Source organism: Hemicordylus capensis, chromosome 2 (genome assembly GCF_027244095.1).
Source record: "Hemicordylus capensis ecotype Gifberg chromosome 2, rHemCap1.1.pri, whole genome shotgun sequence".
In the NCBI taxonomy this organism is placed as follows: domain Eukaryota; kingdom Metazoa; phylum Chordata; class Lepidosauria; order Squamata; family Cordylidae; genus Hemicordylus; species Hemicordylus capensis.
In genome coordinates this window covers 41,659,114-41,676,928 of record NC_069658.1, presented here as the reverse complement: position 1 = coordinate 41,676,928, position 17,815 = coordinate 41,659,114, and the positions used below count along the sequence as shown (strand labels likewise).

Genomic DNA, 17,815 nt, shown 5'->3' with positions numbered 1-17,815 from the left:
AAGTCTCATTGGTAGTTTCAAAGCATTGGTGTCCTTTGCTCCATTAAGCAGTGAGTGCCATATGGTCATCTTGGAAAAGAATGGAGACCACAGAAAGGAGCCTAGAGAACATCCTTCCTGAACAAGCTATGCATCATGAGAGATCTTAAAGAGAAAGAATGAAAAACATATGTAGAGCATCTTCCTCAACAGTCATGTGCCATTAAGAGTTATGAACACATATGGAAACAGTGTGGTTGCTAAGAGTTGACACTGACTTGATGGCACTTAATCAGTCAATCAATGGCAACAGTCCACCTCAATTACCATGTCAGCTGATACTGATTTATTAAATATGATGAATATTTATTTACTGCTTTTCAACAAAAGTTACAAAATTGGTAAAAGGGGGAACTTTCCCCTCACCCCACCACCATCCTCCCCGCTGCAGCTGCTGCCACCCCATTCTGTTGTGCAGTGGCATTTTACAGTAAAAGGGGGGACTTATCCTTCATCCCCCTCCCAGCAGCCACTGTCTTCATCCCACCACACAGCGGCAGTTTTTAGAAGAAAAGGGGGGGAGACTTTCCCCTTGTTCCCCACCCTCGCTGCAGCCCCACTCTGAGGGGGGGTGGTGATAAAATTTGAGTGGCAAAATTTGCCGCTCCTCAGATTTTGCCACTGTAGGCAAGTGCCTACTTTGCCTCTCCTTAAATCCACCACTGTTAGTTTATCTTTGGTAAGTGTAATGTCTGCATTAGCTCAATGTGTAGGTGATGAAGTGACTGTATACAAACAAAATGTGTCTATGTTGGAAAGATACAATCTTCATTTTGTTCTCAAATGTGCAATAACTTGCTGAAACGATCAGATAACATTAAATGGGGACAATTACAAGGACCTTGCTACTTATCTCCTTCCCTTATGCAGTTGCCTAGTGGACTCATTGAATGCCATAGGACTTCCACCCTAGCACATGTGCTTAGGACTGTAGTTCAAAAGTTGGAAAATACTTGCTACCATGACAGAACCGGGAGATGGGTAGTCTGTAAATCTGGCTGATTACAAAGAATGGTGAGGTCCCAGACTGTCAAGAACTCTAAAACAACCAGTGTGAACTTGCTGAGTGGACAGCAAGATGGCAGTCACAGAGCAAGGAACTGCATGAGGAATGAACACTGTTGTGCTAGCACAAGCTTAGTAATGTGCTCAAAATGGGGATTGTGCAAGACCTGAGAGAAGCTGGCTCTAAAGTTATTTGAATCATAGTTAAAAATAAAACTCAATGTTAGAGACAGTGAACTAATATTTAGACACTGGGAACAAACAACAGAACTAGCTATCTCCATCATGACCTGCTTGTGAGCTTTCAAGGGATGTCTAGATCAGTGATTCTCAATGTTAGGTTCCCAAATATTATGGGGCTTCAACTCCCATAATCTCCAACCCCAGTGGCCTTTAGTTGGGGATTATGGGAGTTGAAGTCCAATAACATCTGGGGACCCAACGTTGAGAATCGCTGGTCTAGATGGCCATTCTAGACCAGGGGTTCCTAACCTTGGGTTCCCTAACTATTGTTGGACTACAAGTCCCATCATCCCCAACTACAAGGGGACCCAAGGTTGGGAATCCCTGGTCTAGATTCATGTTCTACACTAAATGGACCTTTGGTCTGAACCAGCAAGACAATGTTGCTGAAACCACTTTGTTGAAGAAGAAAAAAAAGTTTAGAAAAAAGAAAAAGAAAACACTTAGAATTCCACCAAGATATCAGTGTTATTTTTTCCAGGATTTTCAACTTCTTCAAATGAAAGTTAAATTATTGTCAGCAAAATAAATTTGTCAGCTAAATTTGTCATCAGACACAAGCCCTCTGAACTCTTTGGAAATGTTTACCAGCTAGCAACATGTTTGTTTATGATATGCCAATCTGATGCTCATTTCAGATTGTTCCCAGAGATACTGTTCTCATTTCACCCTCTCTTTCAGATTTTTGCTTTCTTCCAGCAAGTGAATCTGCAGCACCCTTTATCTTCTGGTGATCAGCAATTTCAATAGTTGGCTGCATTGTAATTTCCTGCAGTGCAAGTTCCTTTGGAGAAAGCAAGAGAGCAGACAGTCTTGGTGTGTCTAGGGTTTGTTTGTTTTGGTGAGGGTACAAAACTCAGAAGGCAGATTCTAAACCCCGAGGCGACCTCATCACTGCATATTTCTGGTTTATTTGTCTAAACGGACTTCCCTAAATGACTGCAGTGCTTTGAAATGATTTGAGTGGGCACCACGTAAACAAATCCATCTTGGTACTTCAAGGGCATTGCATTATAACAACCTGTCTTTATCCATCCCCCACCTGTATTGATCGGGCTGTTGCTCAACTAATTTCCCTCCCAAAGTCATGTGATAGAACTATCGTTTATCCTCATGAAAGAAGTCAGAAAAATGATCACCTATCTTTTACAACAGTACTGTAAGGTGGACAGTAAATCTTTAGTGTGTGCACAGACATAAATAAACTCTCTAGCAGGTCTACAGCTCACAGTTTCCGTTGGGACACATACTTTTTCAGTTTCAATGAACTGAGAAGTGGTACTGAATAGAATAAAAAGTTAGCCAGTAGCCTTTCCGCATGCTTATATATAGACTCGAGATGAACTAAGGATCTCTGAGGCTCACCCTCAGGACCCGTTTTCATGACCACAGGACTGTTCTGGAGCCTTGCGAAAATAAACAAGAATGAAGTACCTTTGAGTAATTTCGCAGAGCAGTTTTCCCTCGCTGCCGCTTTCTAACCACATTCAGACGACCCTCCTGTTGTGAAGGAGTGAAGCTTTTCGGAGGGAGCGGGGAAGGAAGGCACACGCTTAGCTGTAGCAACTTTCACATTAGAACGTAAGCCTTGCTTTTAATGGATACCACCCCCTCTCCCCGCGCACCAAAACACACACGCCAGAAAACACCCATACAACCATTTTGCTTTTTCGTCTCAGCAGTTATGCTTAGGTTAGCGAACAATACTAATTACAACCTCCAGGCAGGCGCCCACACCAAAACACCGCTGTTTGGTTTACCTGTCTGTGAAATGGAAGCAACCAAGGTTGTTCAAGAGGGAGGAGGAAGGGAGAAAAAGATAGCGTTTCAGTAGACTTTGCTTTGATGTGGCCAAACTATGTTCTCCCCACTGTTTTCTCTCTCTCTCCCTCCCTGCTTTTAATCTTTGACCTGGGGATGGTGGGGTGAGACAGGCAACAAGGAGATTAAAGGGATTTTTTTTCCAAGCACAGAAACTGGAATAACAGCAAGGACGTTTAAAGACCTGAAGGGTTTGTAGTGGGAAACTTCCTGTGCACACAAAACGTGCTCTTTCTGCCACACTCCACAGCTTTGGGGCGATCTTGACGGGATTTAGAGGCTTCCTTCACGGGTATGTGAGCTGAAACTCTAAGCCCGACGTAGCGCGTACCTGCAGGTGGCGACAAATGCCCTTGAAGTTTAGCGCTGTCCAGGGTGCTGAAATGCTGGGGCTTGGCAACCGAGTGAAGATTGCAGGGACCTTGTCGCTTCCGCTGCAGCCGCCAATGGCGAGGAAAGCGGAGACAGGAGGAATGCCCCCCTGGCACCTTTGCAAAGCTCCGAGCTCTAGCTAGGAAGCACGGCGCGGCGAGCGGGGTGGGGATCCCTTCCCTGCGGTCCTCGCCGCCACACAAGTCAGTCTCCGCTAGCTTAGCGGAGGGACTCCTTCAGAGCCAGGAGGAAAACGCATTGAAAGGAACGCAGGCAGCTAAGGGACGGAGAATCACCGCGCTCCCATGCCCTCTCCTCCTCTTTCTTATTTGCCCGATTCCTTCCGCGTGGCCCCAGGCCAAGGCTTAGCTCATTCTTTCTTCCTGGCTCTTGCACTACGGAGTAGGTGTAAAGGCGCAGCCGTTAGCGCCAACAGAAATATGGTCCCTGTTGGGGGACGCAGATGGCCCTTGCTCACTAAAAAGTCAAACTTTGACTCTTTGTAGAAACTCTCCTCACTCCCATGGCGCCGACTGGAGGTTGGGAAGGGGTGTGTGTTAAGTCTTAGGGGATCAGGTTCCTCAGTCTAGTTTGTTTCCCACAGAAGGTGGGGGCGGGGCAGAGGAGTGAGGCTTTGCCTTTCAGGTGCCGGTTCCACCCCGCCCCCCCTTCCTGTTGCTACTGAGCAATGAGCACTAAAGGGATGCTGCTGCTCCAGATTCCATTGGTGAAAGAGACTATCCCCAGAGTACAATACAATCCGGCGAGAATCACCCACTGACAGGCACAATCAATTGGGGGGGGGGAGCGGGGGAGAAGAGGAGAAATGAAAGAGAGGCGGAGAGGGAAGACATCGACTGTGGGGGGAGGAGAAAGGTGGGGGCACCACAACGCTGTGGGCAAAAGAAATCAGCAACACTCAGTGACGGAGAAGTGAGGATAAGACCAAGTGAGGATAAGAACAAGTGAAAGGAGGGGAAGGAAAGGGGGGGAGATCAGCAGTGAGGGGGGACCTGGAGCCAAAACCAAAACCAAACCCAACTGAGTGAGAGGGAAGAGGGGACCACAGCAGAGGAAAGGGAGGGGGAGAGAGCGAGAGAGCAGGGAGCAGCCAGTGAGTGCTACAAAAGGGGGGAAGCGGCTGTAGGAAGAGACGGCAGCAGTGAGTGTTGGGAAGGGGAGCAGAAGCAAAGACCGGGGCGGGGGTCGGTGGGGGCAGAAAACGAGAGAGGAAAAGAAGCGGGGAGGAGGGGGAGACCCAACTGGAGCTGAGAAGCAGAAGAAGCAGAAGTGAGGGATCAAGAGCTGGGGGGGGGGCAGCAACGTCAGGAAAGAACCCGAGAGAGGCAGAGCAAAAGCGACGGGCGGCTGAAAGAAGCCAAGCTCAACAAGGCAGCGGCGGGGGGCGGCGGCGAGGGCAAGATAAGAGACGGGCAGGAGCAGGAGAGAGAGAGCCTGGGAGGGAAGGAGGCAGCGAGCAGCAAGTGGCAGCCGCCCGCCGGCGGAGCGAGGGCTCAGGAGCTGCGCAGAGGTGGAAGGCGAGGGAGGGCAGCCCAGGGAGAGGAGGTGCTCGGCGCTGCTCTTGCTGCTCCCGGGAATGCCCAGCCAGGAGAGAGATGCAGACGGCGCGCGGGGACGGGGACTGCCTCTGGCCCGACGCGCCGGGCGTGAGTTCAGCCGCTGCCTTGCCTTAGCCCGCTGAGGGGCTCGCCAGTCCAGCAGCCGCCCCTTCCTCCTCTCCCTCCTCCCCCCCTCCCGCCATCCCGCCCAGCTGTCGGGGGGCCATGGTGACCCTGGGGAAGCGCTGCCCGCCGCTTCCGCCGCCGGAGTGAAGGCGCTGCCTTCTGGCCCCCCACGCCGCCTCCCCCAGCCATGGAGATGCCCAACAACACGACGGAGGCGGCCGCGGGCAACGGCAGCCAGCCCAGCAGTCCGGCGCCGGCGGTCAGCCTGGGCTACCAGCTGGGCACGTCGGTGGTGCTGGGCGTCCTGATCCTCTTCTCCGTGCTGGGCAACGCGTGCGTGATCGCGGCCATCGCCCTGGAGCGCAACCTGCAGACGGTGGCCAACTACCTGATCGGCTCGCTGGCCGTCGCCGACCTGATGGTGTCGGTGCTGGTGCTGCCCATGGCCGCCCTGTACCAGGTGCTGGGCAAGTGGACGCTGGGCCAGGTGACGTGCGACATCTTCAACTCGCTCGACGTGCTGTGCTGCACCTCGTCCATCCTGCACCTGTGCGCCATCGCCCTGGACCGCTACTGGGCCATCACCGACCCCATCGACTACGTCAACAAGCGGACTCCCCGGCGGGCCGCCGCCCTCATCAGCCTCACCTGGCTGATCGGCTTCCTGGTCTCCATCCCGCCCATGCTGGGCTGGCGGACCCCGGAGGACCGCTCCGACCCCAACGCCTGCACCATCAGCAAGGACCCGGGCTACACCATCTACTCCACCTTCGGCGCCTTCTACATCCCGCTGCTGCTCATGCTGGTCCTGTACGGGCGCATCTTTAAGGCGGCGCGCTTCCGCATCCGCAAGACGGTCAAGAAAGCCGACAAGAAGCCGCGGCCGCAGCCGGCGGAGCAAGTGGCCGACACCTGCCTCTCCGTCTCGCCCGCCAGCGAGCCCAAGAAGAGCAACGGCGGCCCCCGCCTTCTGTCTCAGCGGCAACCGCAGGCCAAGAGTTGGGGGAGCGCGGGGGAGCCCAAGGGCGGCGGCGGCGGCAACGCCTGTGTCAACGGGGCCGTGGTCCGCCCGGGCGAGGACGGCCCCGCCGTGGCCGCCTCGGCCCTGGAGATCCTGGAGGCGCCGCCGCCGCCGTCCAACTCCAGCAAGGGCCACCTGCCGCTGCCCAACCACCACCACCACCACCACCACCAGCAGTCCCCGCCGGGCGCCGCCACGCCGGCCACGGAGCGCAAGAACGAGCCCAAGAACGCCGAGGCCAAGCGCAAGATGGCTCTGGCCCGCGAGCGGAAGACCGTCAAGACGCTGGGCATCATCATGGGCACCTTCATCCTCTGCTGGCTGCCCTTCTTCATCGTGGCCCTGGTGCTGCCCTTCTGCGAAGCCGGCTGCTACATGCCCGAGTGGCTGGGCGCCGTCATCAACTGGCTGGGCTACTCCAACTCGCTGCTCAACCCCGTCATCTATGCCTACTTCAACAAAGATTTCCAAAGTGCTTTTAAGAAGATCGTCAAGTGCAAGTTTTGCACGCAGTGACTGGGGAGCCCGAGGAAGAAGAAGAAGAGAAAGACGACACTGTCTTTGCTGGGGGCAGCGGCGGGATAGGGGAGAGGATGCGGGGCTGGGAAAGGGGCGGGGGCGGCGGTCACGGAGGGCCGAGGGGCGGCCGCCGTCTTATTCTGCCCCGCTCTCTGCCCAGGCTCCCTGAACTTCTCTGCGCATCTTCTACTGCCGGAGATGCCTGGCGGACCACCTCCTCTGAGTTCCATGATGACCTAGCAGGCTTGCAGGAGGGCCGGGACAGTCCTCCTGCCCCCTCTTGATTGGCACCGATGGTTCTTTTGTTGCGGGGGGCATCTCAGTTCGCCCCCCTTCAGCCCACTTTGGGCGCTAGAATGGAGGTTTCTCTTTGCCCTGCCTTGGCTTCCTTCAGACAGACAAGAGTCAAGTCCACCCATCTTGCTCTGCCCGGCAAGGTGAGACATTCCTTTCGGTTCCACCACCACCCACCCACCACCACCACCACACTGCCCCTTTTCTGAACTACCATCCCGACGGCTCAGGAAGGTAGGACGCCCCTGGAGAAAGACTGTCTGTGTTTGTGGTTGTTGCTCCCGGCCTCGACTCCTTCTCAGAGTTTACTCCTTACTCCAGCTGTGGAAACTGTTGGATCCAGTTGTCTCTGGAAAGGGGGTGATAGAGGATTTGGGGCTGGGCTGGGCTGGGGGGGGGCAGCAGACCAAAACCACAAACCCCACAACCGGGAGGTCTGCCCCAACTGAAACCATAATAAATCATCCTATGCATAAAGTGCCCGCGTGTCTGCTTTCTTCCCCCCTTGGATTTAAAAGAAGTTGTTGAGAACTTTGTTTCTTTGAAGGCCGAGTAAGCACGAACTCTGAAAGGGAGCGAAGCAGCCAAGCCAAGTCGCGGAGAAAGGGGGATTAAGGATGGCCGCTTGGCTGATGGCAAAAAGGTGCATTTCGGGGGCAGGGCGGGGTGGGCGAGTGAGTGCGGGGAGCGGATCCCTTGTCCTGGACGCATCCGAAGTCTCTCTTCATCCTGCGAACCCATCTGTCTGTACGGTGTGTTGTAAAGAGCGCGTGCTGTATGTCACCGCCCCACATCCAGGGATCTACTTTGGGAGGCGAGTGAAGATACACAAGCCTCAAACTCTCACAGAGGTAGGCACATTCAGAACAGAACAGGAGCAGATTTTGTTCAAAAGAGTAGGGCAATTTGTATGTGTGTTTACTCGGAAGCAAATCCCGCCGATTTCAATGGGATGCGCAGCCGCAAGAGAGGTTGCAATCCTATCTACATTTTGGGGATCAGAAAGTCATTTCAGCCGAGTGGCACTTACTTCTGAGTCAAACTGCATCAGGGGATTGCTTTCCTCAGCAGGGAGAGGCCCCGCTGTCCAGTCCTGTTGTACAAGACGCATCAAACCAGTCCAAAGCTTTAGTCGGACGACCCTGAGATTTAAAGTGATACAGCAAGCTTTCCGGCCGCACCGCACTCTTCCTCCAGGCTACGAACGCGGGGGACGGGGGCGGGGTAGAAAGTGACCAATCGGTGCTGCCTCTTAAGCCAGATGTTTACATTGCGGTGTCAAGACAAAGAAGTAGCGAGTTGTTAAACGCATCTCAGACACCTCTCCTTACTTAGATGGCAAAAGAAAGCTTCATCATTGGCCGAACTTAAGTGGTAAAAAAGTCGCTCCAGAAACTAAGCAGCTTCTGGTGGTTTGTGCCCGGAGGCTTCAGTTCCTTTGGAAACTGGCAAAGGTACGTCTGTTTTCCGGATATCACGGGGTGTTTGTTCCTCGGTCCTAGACTCCTTAGAAGGGCGAAAACTGAAAAGACAAACGCAGTCGTGAAGTGTTATTAGCGAATGCTTCCAGCAATTCGGTTTAGGCCAGGAGATCTGAAAAGAGTCCCCAGATGTTGTTGGACTACAGTTCCCATGATCCCCAGCCACAGGCTCAGTGGCTATGGATGATGGAAGCTGTAGTCCAGCAACATCTGGGGAGGAAAATCCCCGGTAGTCCCTCCTTGATCTCTGCCTTTTGTGGGGTAGAACCCAATTTCTGAGACTCTGGTCTCCAAATACCAGGGAAATAGGAGAATAATATGCTTTCCTGAATTTATTCCTGCTGGCTGCACGGCTCCAATCACTTACTCCTGAGTAGACCTATTGACTTCGGAGGAGTTGATTGGGTCATGAGTACCTAGCCTGTGAATGAGCAGGTGAAACAAACCATTCAAGAGATAGAAATAGAGAGATCAAATAGTCCATACATCCAATCAAATATGAAATATAATGGCATCATAAAACATTTCAATGTTCTGTCCCCAAAAACAGTGGCCACAAATTGGATTTGTTTTGTATGTGTCTCTGTGCTGTCAGATCATTGCGTATTTTGAATAAGTCATTGAGAGGACAGTGTAGCTACTGACTGCAATCCACAAGCCCCACAAGGTAGGCACACTGAAAAATATATGAGATTAATCAGTTATATGTGGCTTGTTGAATGCAGACTTCAGCAAGCTCTCACACTGTTTTTTTTTTTTAAAAACCTAGCACTTTAAAGTATCACTAAAAGAACTTGGTAGGTGTCCCTACATCACCCTCCAAGGATTCCACAGAGAGGTTTCCTAGCCCTTCCCCTGACTGACCTCCTCACCTCTCCTTTCCTCAAATCACATCTCTCCTTTTCATCCTCACCATTCCCTTGTTCTAAGGGGGTGAAGTAGGACAAGCAGAACCCAGCAGGAAGTTCTGTGCCATCCCCCGTGATTTGAACAACACTTGTGCAAGAGCATCCTGGAACCGAAGTATTCTTGCACAAGCCCCATTCATTTCCAAGGAGTGTGTTTGAGGGAACTTCTGGTGGCTTGTGTCCCATACAGATGTCTGTCCTATGTTAAAATGGACATTGAGCAACATTGGCTGGCATCCTGAGTAAATCTCCTCAAGGAAGTCCCATTGAAATTCAAAGGACATGCCAGGCATGCTGATGAGCAACACTGGCTGGCTTCCTGACTAGATGGACTCAGAGAAGCCCCACTGAAATTCAAAGAAGAAGCTGAACAAGAATTTCAATGGAACTTCTTTGAGTCCATTTAGTCAGGATGTTAGCCATTGTCAGAGTATTCCAGTCCTAAACACCTTGCTGGAAAATGCATTGTGCTGCTTGCAAGCCCTGAGACCTTCTCATATATCAGGGCTAGGACCTAAGTACACATCCATGGAAGTAAGAGCCATTTCCATGTAATGTCTGGTTATGGGAGTGCCTTTGGAATGATTCTTACAGAGGTATAATAGACATACAAAACATTATGTCAGAACTGGTTAGCAACCCCAATTAATATAATACAATTAATGAAGATGGTGATGGTGATGATGATGGTGATGATGATGATGCAAAAGTTCATAAGCAGGAGACTAGACTTGTGTTGGCTGTAGTTCATTAGATTGTCCTAGAAAAATACACATGGATAACCATTTGTGATATGTTTTTTTTTTACATACATCCCTTAAGGGGAATTCCAGATTCTCAGATAATAGCACACATACAAAAATGTGATCTATTGTGAAGGATCTGGATATCTTTCCTGAAGGCTATCCTTGTGTTGTAGAACTACTGTGTCACTCGTGGGGCAGGGTGACTCCCCTGATAACTAGATCCATGGAGATTTTGATTGCTGTGTGCAATGTGGCTTGAGTGTTCCAGGTGCGTGCTGAAAAGTATCATCTGTGACATTCTCAGTCAGATGCTATTGCTCTGCTGTCCCACTTGAGCGCTAAGAAGCTTGTGTAGCCCAACAACATGGGAACATAGGAAGCTGCTTTATATCGAGTCAGATCTTTGGTTCATTTAGCTCAGTATTGTCTACTACACTGATGGGCAGCAGCTTCTCCAAGGTTTAAGGGAGGAGTTTTTCTTAGCCCTACTTGGAGATGCCAGGAATCGAACCTGGGAATTTCTGAAAACAAACTGCCACTGTTGCATCCCCTAAGGGGAATATCTTAGAGGAGACAGTGTTCACATGTAGTCACCCATCCAAGTGCAAAGCAGGACAGACACTGCTGAGCAAAGGGGACCATTCATACTTGCTATTGCAAGACAATTCACGCACCCCTGCTCTCTAGCAGTGAAGCGCAGTGCACAAATCTCACTGTATGTTTTAGGGCAATATTAACAGTTCAGCAAGAATACTTCCCAGAGCGATGCTAGGCTTAACCGATCTGCGACTAGCCTCATGATCAAGCTATTGCTTTGAATTAGCCTCATGATCAAGCTATTGCTGTGAACCCTTGCTAACTTGGCAAAGAGGCACCTTTTAACGTGGTGATTCTCTTTATTTAGCAGGGGGAGAGTAACTGGCCCTATCCAACCCCAGCAGAGCATCCTTCCAGTGGCTGTTGCTGGTGGCTGTCTGATGTTTCTTTTTAGATTGTGAGCCCTTTGGGGACAGGGATCCATCTTATTTGTTTGTTCTTTTTCTGTGTGAACTGCCCTGAGCCGTGTTGGAAGGGTGGTATAGAAATTGAATAAATAAATAAATAATAAATAAATAAATTAGCCCTTATGGGACTATCTAACAAAGGCTAAAATTCAGATATAACTTATTTTGACTGATATCTGAATAATCTCCCTATGAGGGGAAATGTAACATCAGAGCAGTCCTAAGCTTCATTGAAATTACTGGTATCTACTTGCAAGATACAGCCATCCAAGTTGCTAAACACATTTAAAATAAAGTTGTGCCATAGAGTTGGTGTTGACTCCTGGCAACCACAGAGCCATGTAGTTTTCTTTGGTTTCAGCATCGTCCTGTATCGCTGCTGCCCAATATAGGGCTTTACCATAGTCTGGGAAGTCTTTCCCCATCTTTCCCATAGTCTGGGAAACATACCAGCGGGGATTTGAACCAGCAATCCCTTGCTCCCTAGGCAAGTTACTTCCCTGCTGTGCCATTAGGTGGCACAGGATCAAATTCCATTGAAATCAGTGGGGGACTTACTTCCATGTGATAAGTTTAGGATGGTACTGAAGAATAAGACCCAAATGTGCACGAAAGAGCTGAACAGTTCAGATGCATGGGTTAAATATTACATCACACATTCTGCTGATGATCTCCATATCGGAAAGAGATCAAGAGAGCTCCACATATTCTGTATCATTTAAACAGTGCTCTTTCTAGAAAGCGAAATAGACAGCTTGGAATGGGCAGCAGATGCGCAGTGCCAGCAAAGACATGTTTGGGATGGAATAGATTCTGTACAATTTTGCAGTACACCACAGGAGTGTAATGCATATGTTGAAAGCTGATTTAAAGACTCACATGTTTAGTTTGTGATTTAGGGAACTACCTATTATTGAATGGTGCAGTCAAAGTCCTATTGATGCTTATGTGATCAATTCAGCACTGCTCTGAAGTAAGCAGTTTGTAGAGTTAAGTCTTCAACTTAATTGAATAATGCAGAGAGGTTCTCCATCTTGGGTCCCCATACATTGTTGGACTACAGTTCCCATCACCCCCAATCTAATTCAGCCATTATGACTGGAGGTGACAAGAGCTGTAGTCCAACAAAATCTGGGGACTCAAGTTTGAGAACCCCTGGAATAGTAAGATTTGTGATTCACCCTATCCCACGGACTCACAGTGAGTAACAGCAATTTTTCAAGACACATGTTTCTATCATAGGAACATAGGAAGCTGCCATATACTGAGCCAGAGCATTGGTCTATCTAGCTCAGTATTGTCTTCACAGACTGGCAGAGGCTTCTCCAAGGTTGCAGGCAGGAATCTCTCTCAGCCCTATCTTGGAGATTTATTTATTTGTTTGTTTGTTTATTTTACATATTTTTATACCACCCAAAACTTACGTCTCTGGGCAGCGCCAGGGAAGGAACTTGGAACCTAGATACCCTTCCAAGAGTGGCTCCATCCCTGCAGGGAATATCTTACAGTGCTCAAGGGACCCAAAGTCTAGGGACTTGAAGGAAACAAAGGAGGGTAAAAACAATTGAAAAATTGAAGGAAATAAAATGCAAGCAGTGAATGTAGGCTGCAATCTAGGAGTTCCTTATTAAGGAGTGAGTCCCATTCAGTTCAATTGAACTTGCTCCTTAATGAAAATGTTTAGGATTATATAGCACCAAATTTCATTTTGCCTTCTTACATTATTTGCCCTAATATTTTCCAGTCCTTCCATCTCCTATTTTACTCGCCCCCCCTTTTTAAATGTAATCCTGAAAATTTAGTTCACTCTTCCCATTTAGATGTAATCCTGACCTACATGAAAGCCTTTGATTTCAGTAGTATTAGGAGCAGCATGGATATTACCTAATTCATCCAAGCCCCTTGAATCCATTTTGAAAATGGATTTTCACTTTTTACTTTTGAAAATGGATTTTCACATTCCCTTGGCTTCAGGCCCAAGCACACTGAGTTGGAAAATGTTCTGTTACAATCCATTTAGTATGATATATTTGGACTTGCTTCCAGAGATGTGTGTTTACAAATCCACGTGCTTGTCTCTCAGGTGCTGTTAAAAGATCACTCTTGTTACCTTGAGCCTGGCAAAAATAATATGAAAATGGAGAGGCATGTGTGTGTGTGTGTGTGTGTTTGGGATCAATTTCCAGTCATTTCAAAGGCTGCCATGAAGAAGATGGAGAACGGATATTTTCCTTTGCCATGGTATGGAGGGACATGGTGGTGGGATGAATTTAAGATGTGGTAATATAAACAGAGGTCAAGTGTTAGAACCCTCTTTCTGACTGCAAGACCAGCTAGAAAATGATACAAAATATTGACATCATATTTTGCTTTGGAACCATATCTGGTTCAGATGGGTTAAGTAAGACAGGTGCTACCTTAATGTGAGGGAAGGGGGTTTGATTTGCTGACCTGTTAGGTCCTTTCCAGCATCAGAACTTCTATGGAGGTGATAGAAAGAATGCACCTTTTGCACAGTGCCTCCTAGTTGCATACAGGGTATGGATTGTGACCATTTAGCCCCCTCTTAACTCCAGCTCCAGATTTGACAGGGATGCTTATTTTTTGCACTATTAAGTAGTTGAAAGCCTTTGTGAACTTCATCTATGATCTCATGCTTGAGCCAAAAAAGAGAGAGAGAGGTGACCTTCGTTTGATACAATTTGTACTACCTAGAGAAAAAGGGAATGTTTATTCTGTGATTCATGTGAATGTATATGCCCAGTCATAAACTGAAGCTACTTACTCTGTTCAGACATCAATGATTTTAATATGTTCTATATATAAAATAGTCTAATTTTCTGATAAAAATGGACTGCATTTTTGCAATTAAAGTGATCTTTGATCTCACTTTCCCTTCTTTCTTTTATGACTGTAGTCTAGAATTATTGGTTTTGAAAATGAAGCTGGCTTTTTTTGGTCCAGTTGCAAAAGACGAATACACAAGAATGAATGAGGATTGATGATGTAACCATATTGCCTTAAGAGATGTTCCATGGCTTGTGAACAGGGATGTAAAACATTTCATAGTTTTGTTAATCATACACCACAGAGTCTCAGAGGGTTTCACAAATTAATTAATCAGATCTGTCTAACTGGTGGGTGGTATTTGTTGCAATGAGCAATAGCCCATAATGAATATTATAAATTAAGGTTGTGCACTATTTTTTTTTGTTCAGTTACATTTGTTTCCATTATTAACAATTTCAATTGTTTAGTTACCTGTTCATTAAGGCTGCTGGTTTTGTTAACAAATGGCAACATATTTGGTCCTGATTTGTTTTCATGATGGGGGAAGACTTTTTTTTTTATAAATGTAATAAAAATAAAATAATAGCAATAATAATAACAATAATAATTAATAGTTATTTAAACATAATTTGTTATCCAATTAAAGTTGAAGAAGAAGAACTGAGCTCCTTTTGGAGGATGCCTTTAGTAGCAGCTGTTTTTAGCCTCACAATGCCCTGGTTACTGCAGGATTTTGAGTCACTGCAGGGAAAAGGTTATAGCCACAAAAACATGGTGGCCCCCACTGGAGGTGGCCATTTCCCCTACACAATGCCCTGGAACAATCCAACATTTGGGACATTGTGGGGGGAATGGCTGATGTCAGAGGAAATGGCAAAAAGAAGCTATACTGGCATTTTCAACATCAAATGGTTAAAAAGAAAAGAAAAAAGGAGATAATCCAGCCCACTGATTCATCATGCTACAAGGTAACCCCCCTCATTATGAAAATGAATGAGTTCCCAAATTAACTGAATGGTATGGATGATATTCAGTTCACGTGGAAAGTTTTCCCATTGACAACTTAATGAATGAAAAAAGACACATATTTACCTGAATCCAAGACTAGGTTTATAACCAAGTTTTTTGATGTTAGAAATAGGGGATCATTTTAAAGTCAGAGTTCTCTTCCTTTCAGGTAAATGCAGGTATAACCTATATGGGCCAATACGGTATTGACTTGACTCACGTGTTTCTCATTAATTCTGGAACAAATGCACAGTACACCTCTGTTGCAAATAAGTATATTTTATCTGTGAAGGCTTGGATATTATATTTTGAAATTGGGCGGTTCCTTTTTTCTTCCCTTTCTTGCGAGAGAGTTACCAGCCTCTTTTCTGGCATAAAATACTAGATACATTTAGGGAATTGCCCATTGCTACATGAAAAATAGGAGTATTATCTAGACAGCCAGAGCTGTACTTTTTGCTCTTTCTACACATTAGATAGAAAGAAACCAGAAGCAAGCATGGATGCCCCCCCCTCCCGGTCCTTTTGAGAGGATCTGCATGACACTGGTATTGGAGATATCCTACAGCAGGAGTTCTCAACATCTGTGGTACTCCAGATGTTGCTGAACTACAACTCCCTTCATCCCTAGCCACAACAAATTGTACCTGGGGGTGATGGGAATTATAGCCCAGCAACATCTTGAGTACCACAGATATTGGGAACCCCTGTCCAGGAATAGACAGCTCATTGGCATAAAGCTGTCCTTATGTCACAGGGCTGAACAACTTTGGCCCTCCAGCTGTTGTTTGACTAAAACTCCCATCATTCCCAGCCAGAGTGGCCAATTGTCAGGGATGATGGGAGTTGTAGTCCAACACCTGCAGTCCATCACCTGCAGGGGGACCAAAGTTGTGCGGCCTTGTTATGTTACCCCCTCTCTTTTCACCCTTTTCATCTCCGAAAGGTTTCTCAAAATGCTTCTATGTCAGTGCTGAGCCCTGGGCAGCAGCATTTGGGTGGCACCAGAGTCGGCCGAGGTCAGGAGAGCCAGGTAACCAGTAGTGACTCAGAAATGAAACTAGTAGCCTGAAGTCAGAAACAGACTAGAGGACAAACTGAAGAGAGAGGAATCAGAGATTGAGCCAGTAGCCAGAGATCCAGCCAAGTAGAGGGGCAGGAATCAGGGGTGAACTGGTAGCCAAAGGTCAGGAACACACCAGAGATTGCTAAGCAGCCATATTAACAAGGTGAGCAACCGCACAAAGAAAGCTTGATAGTGAGACAATGAGGCTCTCCACACGAGCTGTGTGGAGAGCCTTACGGAGCTCTGTGTGGAGAACTGGCTTAGCCTGCTCTCCCTGCAGACGAGCAGGGAGCCATCCCTGGGCAGCTGGACCAGCCACCGACATGACCACCAGCCCCGTCATGGAGCCAGTAGAGGCAGCAGGGATCAGGGGCTGCCTGGCCCTTGGAAGTCCCAGGATGCCCCTCACAAATGCGTGGGGCATTCTGGGGAGATTCCCGAGGCCGGGAGGCTGCTTGTGGCCTCCCAGTTGGGGGTCTAATGTTACCCTCACTCTGCTAACATCATTTAAGGGGTGGAGGACCTTAAGTGGGCTAACTGCCGGGAGCCATGTGGCTCCTGGCAGTTCCCACGACCACAGGAAAGCGGGCTGGGCTCAGTTAGCTTGCTTTCTTGCAGTCGTGAGAATAGCCTCAAGGTCTATCTCAGACAGGAAGCCAATTATACTCTTCCTCCTACAAGGGGAGCCAGTGGTTGATCCCATAGATTGGCCTTGTCCAAGGCCTAAAGACCTGAGCAGAAAGCTGCCACAGGGGCAGCAATATGCAGAGCCTCAAACCAGGCAGATGACGTTATAAAACAGATATCCACTGAGATCACCTCTTCCATTTTTACGTGCAGTTTCTCCTCTTTTGCTTAAGTTTTATGAGTGTTCCATACTGAATGGGAAAAGAAAGGGCTTTAAACCCTCAGGAGGGCTATGTGTATTGCCATTGTTCTTAATGGACTTCTCTGGAAGTCCATGTAGTGGTCACCAGGGGACTTCTATTGGTAGTCTGCCTGCAGAGAAATAGAAGTCTAAACAACAAGTCTATTAAAAACATAAATCTGGCTGACATAATCTGCCAGTTTAAATGGAAGGTAAGCTACCAACTTTGACTGGCGAATAAGGCCCTATTTACCAGTGGTGGCTGGTGAAGTTTGAAGTTGGTGGGGCCAGTTTGGGGTGGGTTTTTTTTTTTTGGTCATTGCCACTACATAATTTTTGTGGGTTGTGGGGGGGGCACACCTTTGGATAAACACTGAGGTCATTTACACAATCAAAACAGTGTTCTACTTGGGTTTGGGAACTATGTGGGCTCCCAATTTATGGTTGTGTGGAGGTAAGGTAGGAGGAAAACCTGGGCAGCTTTTCCTCCTACCTTGCTTCCACACAACAAAAAATTGGGAGCACACACAGCTCCCAAACCCAGGTAGAACAGTTTTTGATTGTGTGAATGACCTCATTGTATGCTGGTGAGAAGCCCTTAGATTCAAAGGGTTGTAATATAGCATCTTCATGAACTTAATAGGTAGCCAATTGGTATAGCTTAACTCCATTGCCCCAACCTATTTTACAGTACTTTTATTTTATTTATTATTATTTATTTAGCATATTTGTATACCACCCAAAACGCAAGTCTCTGGGCGGTTTACAACAACAACAACAACAACAACAACAAAAGTAAAAAGGTTAACACATTACAACAATTTAAAATTTATAACAATGTTAAAACTATTAAAAACCATCAAACTATTCAAACTAATTAAAAGCCTGGGTGAACAAATGTGTCTTGACTGCCTTTTAAAAAGTTGTAAGAGATGGAGAGGCTCT

At 47.7% G+C, this 17,815-nt stretch overlaps 1 protein-coding gene across 1 annotated transcript; it reads left to right on the top strand.

Moving 5' to 3' along the window:
* The first annotated feature begins 4,702 nt into the window (after window positions 1-4,702).
* Window positions 4,703-7,394, top strand: HTR1A (5-hydroxytryptamine receptor 1A). Its single transcript, XM_053303488.1, has one exon. It carries the CDS (start codon window positions 5,353-5,355, stop codon window positions 6,700-6,702), a length of 1,350 nt encoding a protein of 449 aa, XP_053159463.1. The 5' UTR covers window positions 4,703-5,352; the 3' UTR covers window positions 6,703-7,394.
* The last annotated feature ends 10,421 nt before the right edge of the window (window positions 7,395-17,815 follow it).

What these genes read in the sequence shown, in the direction of transcription:
- HTR1A (XM_053303488.1), top strand. Translation starts at nt 5,353, where the DNA reads ATGGAGATGCCCAACAACACGACGGAGGCGGCCGCGGGCAACGGCAGC.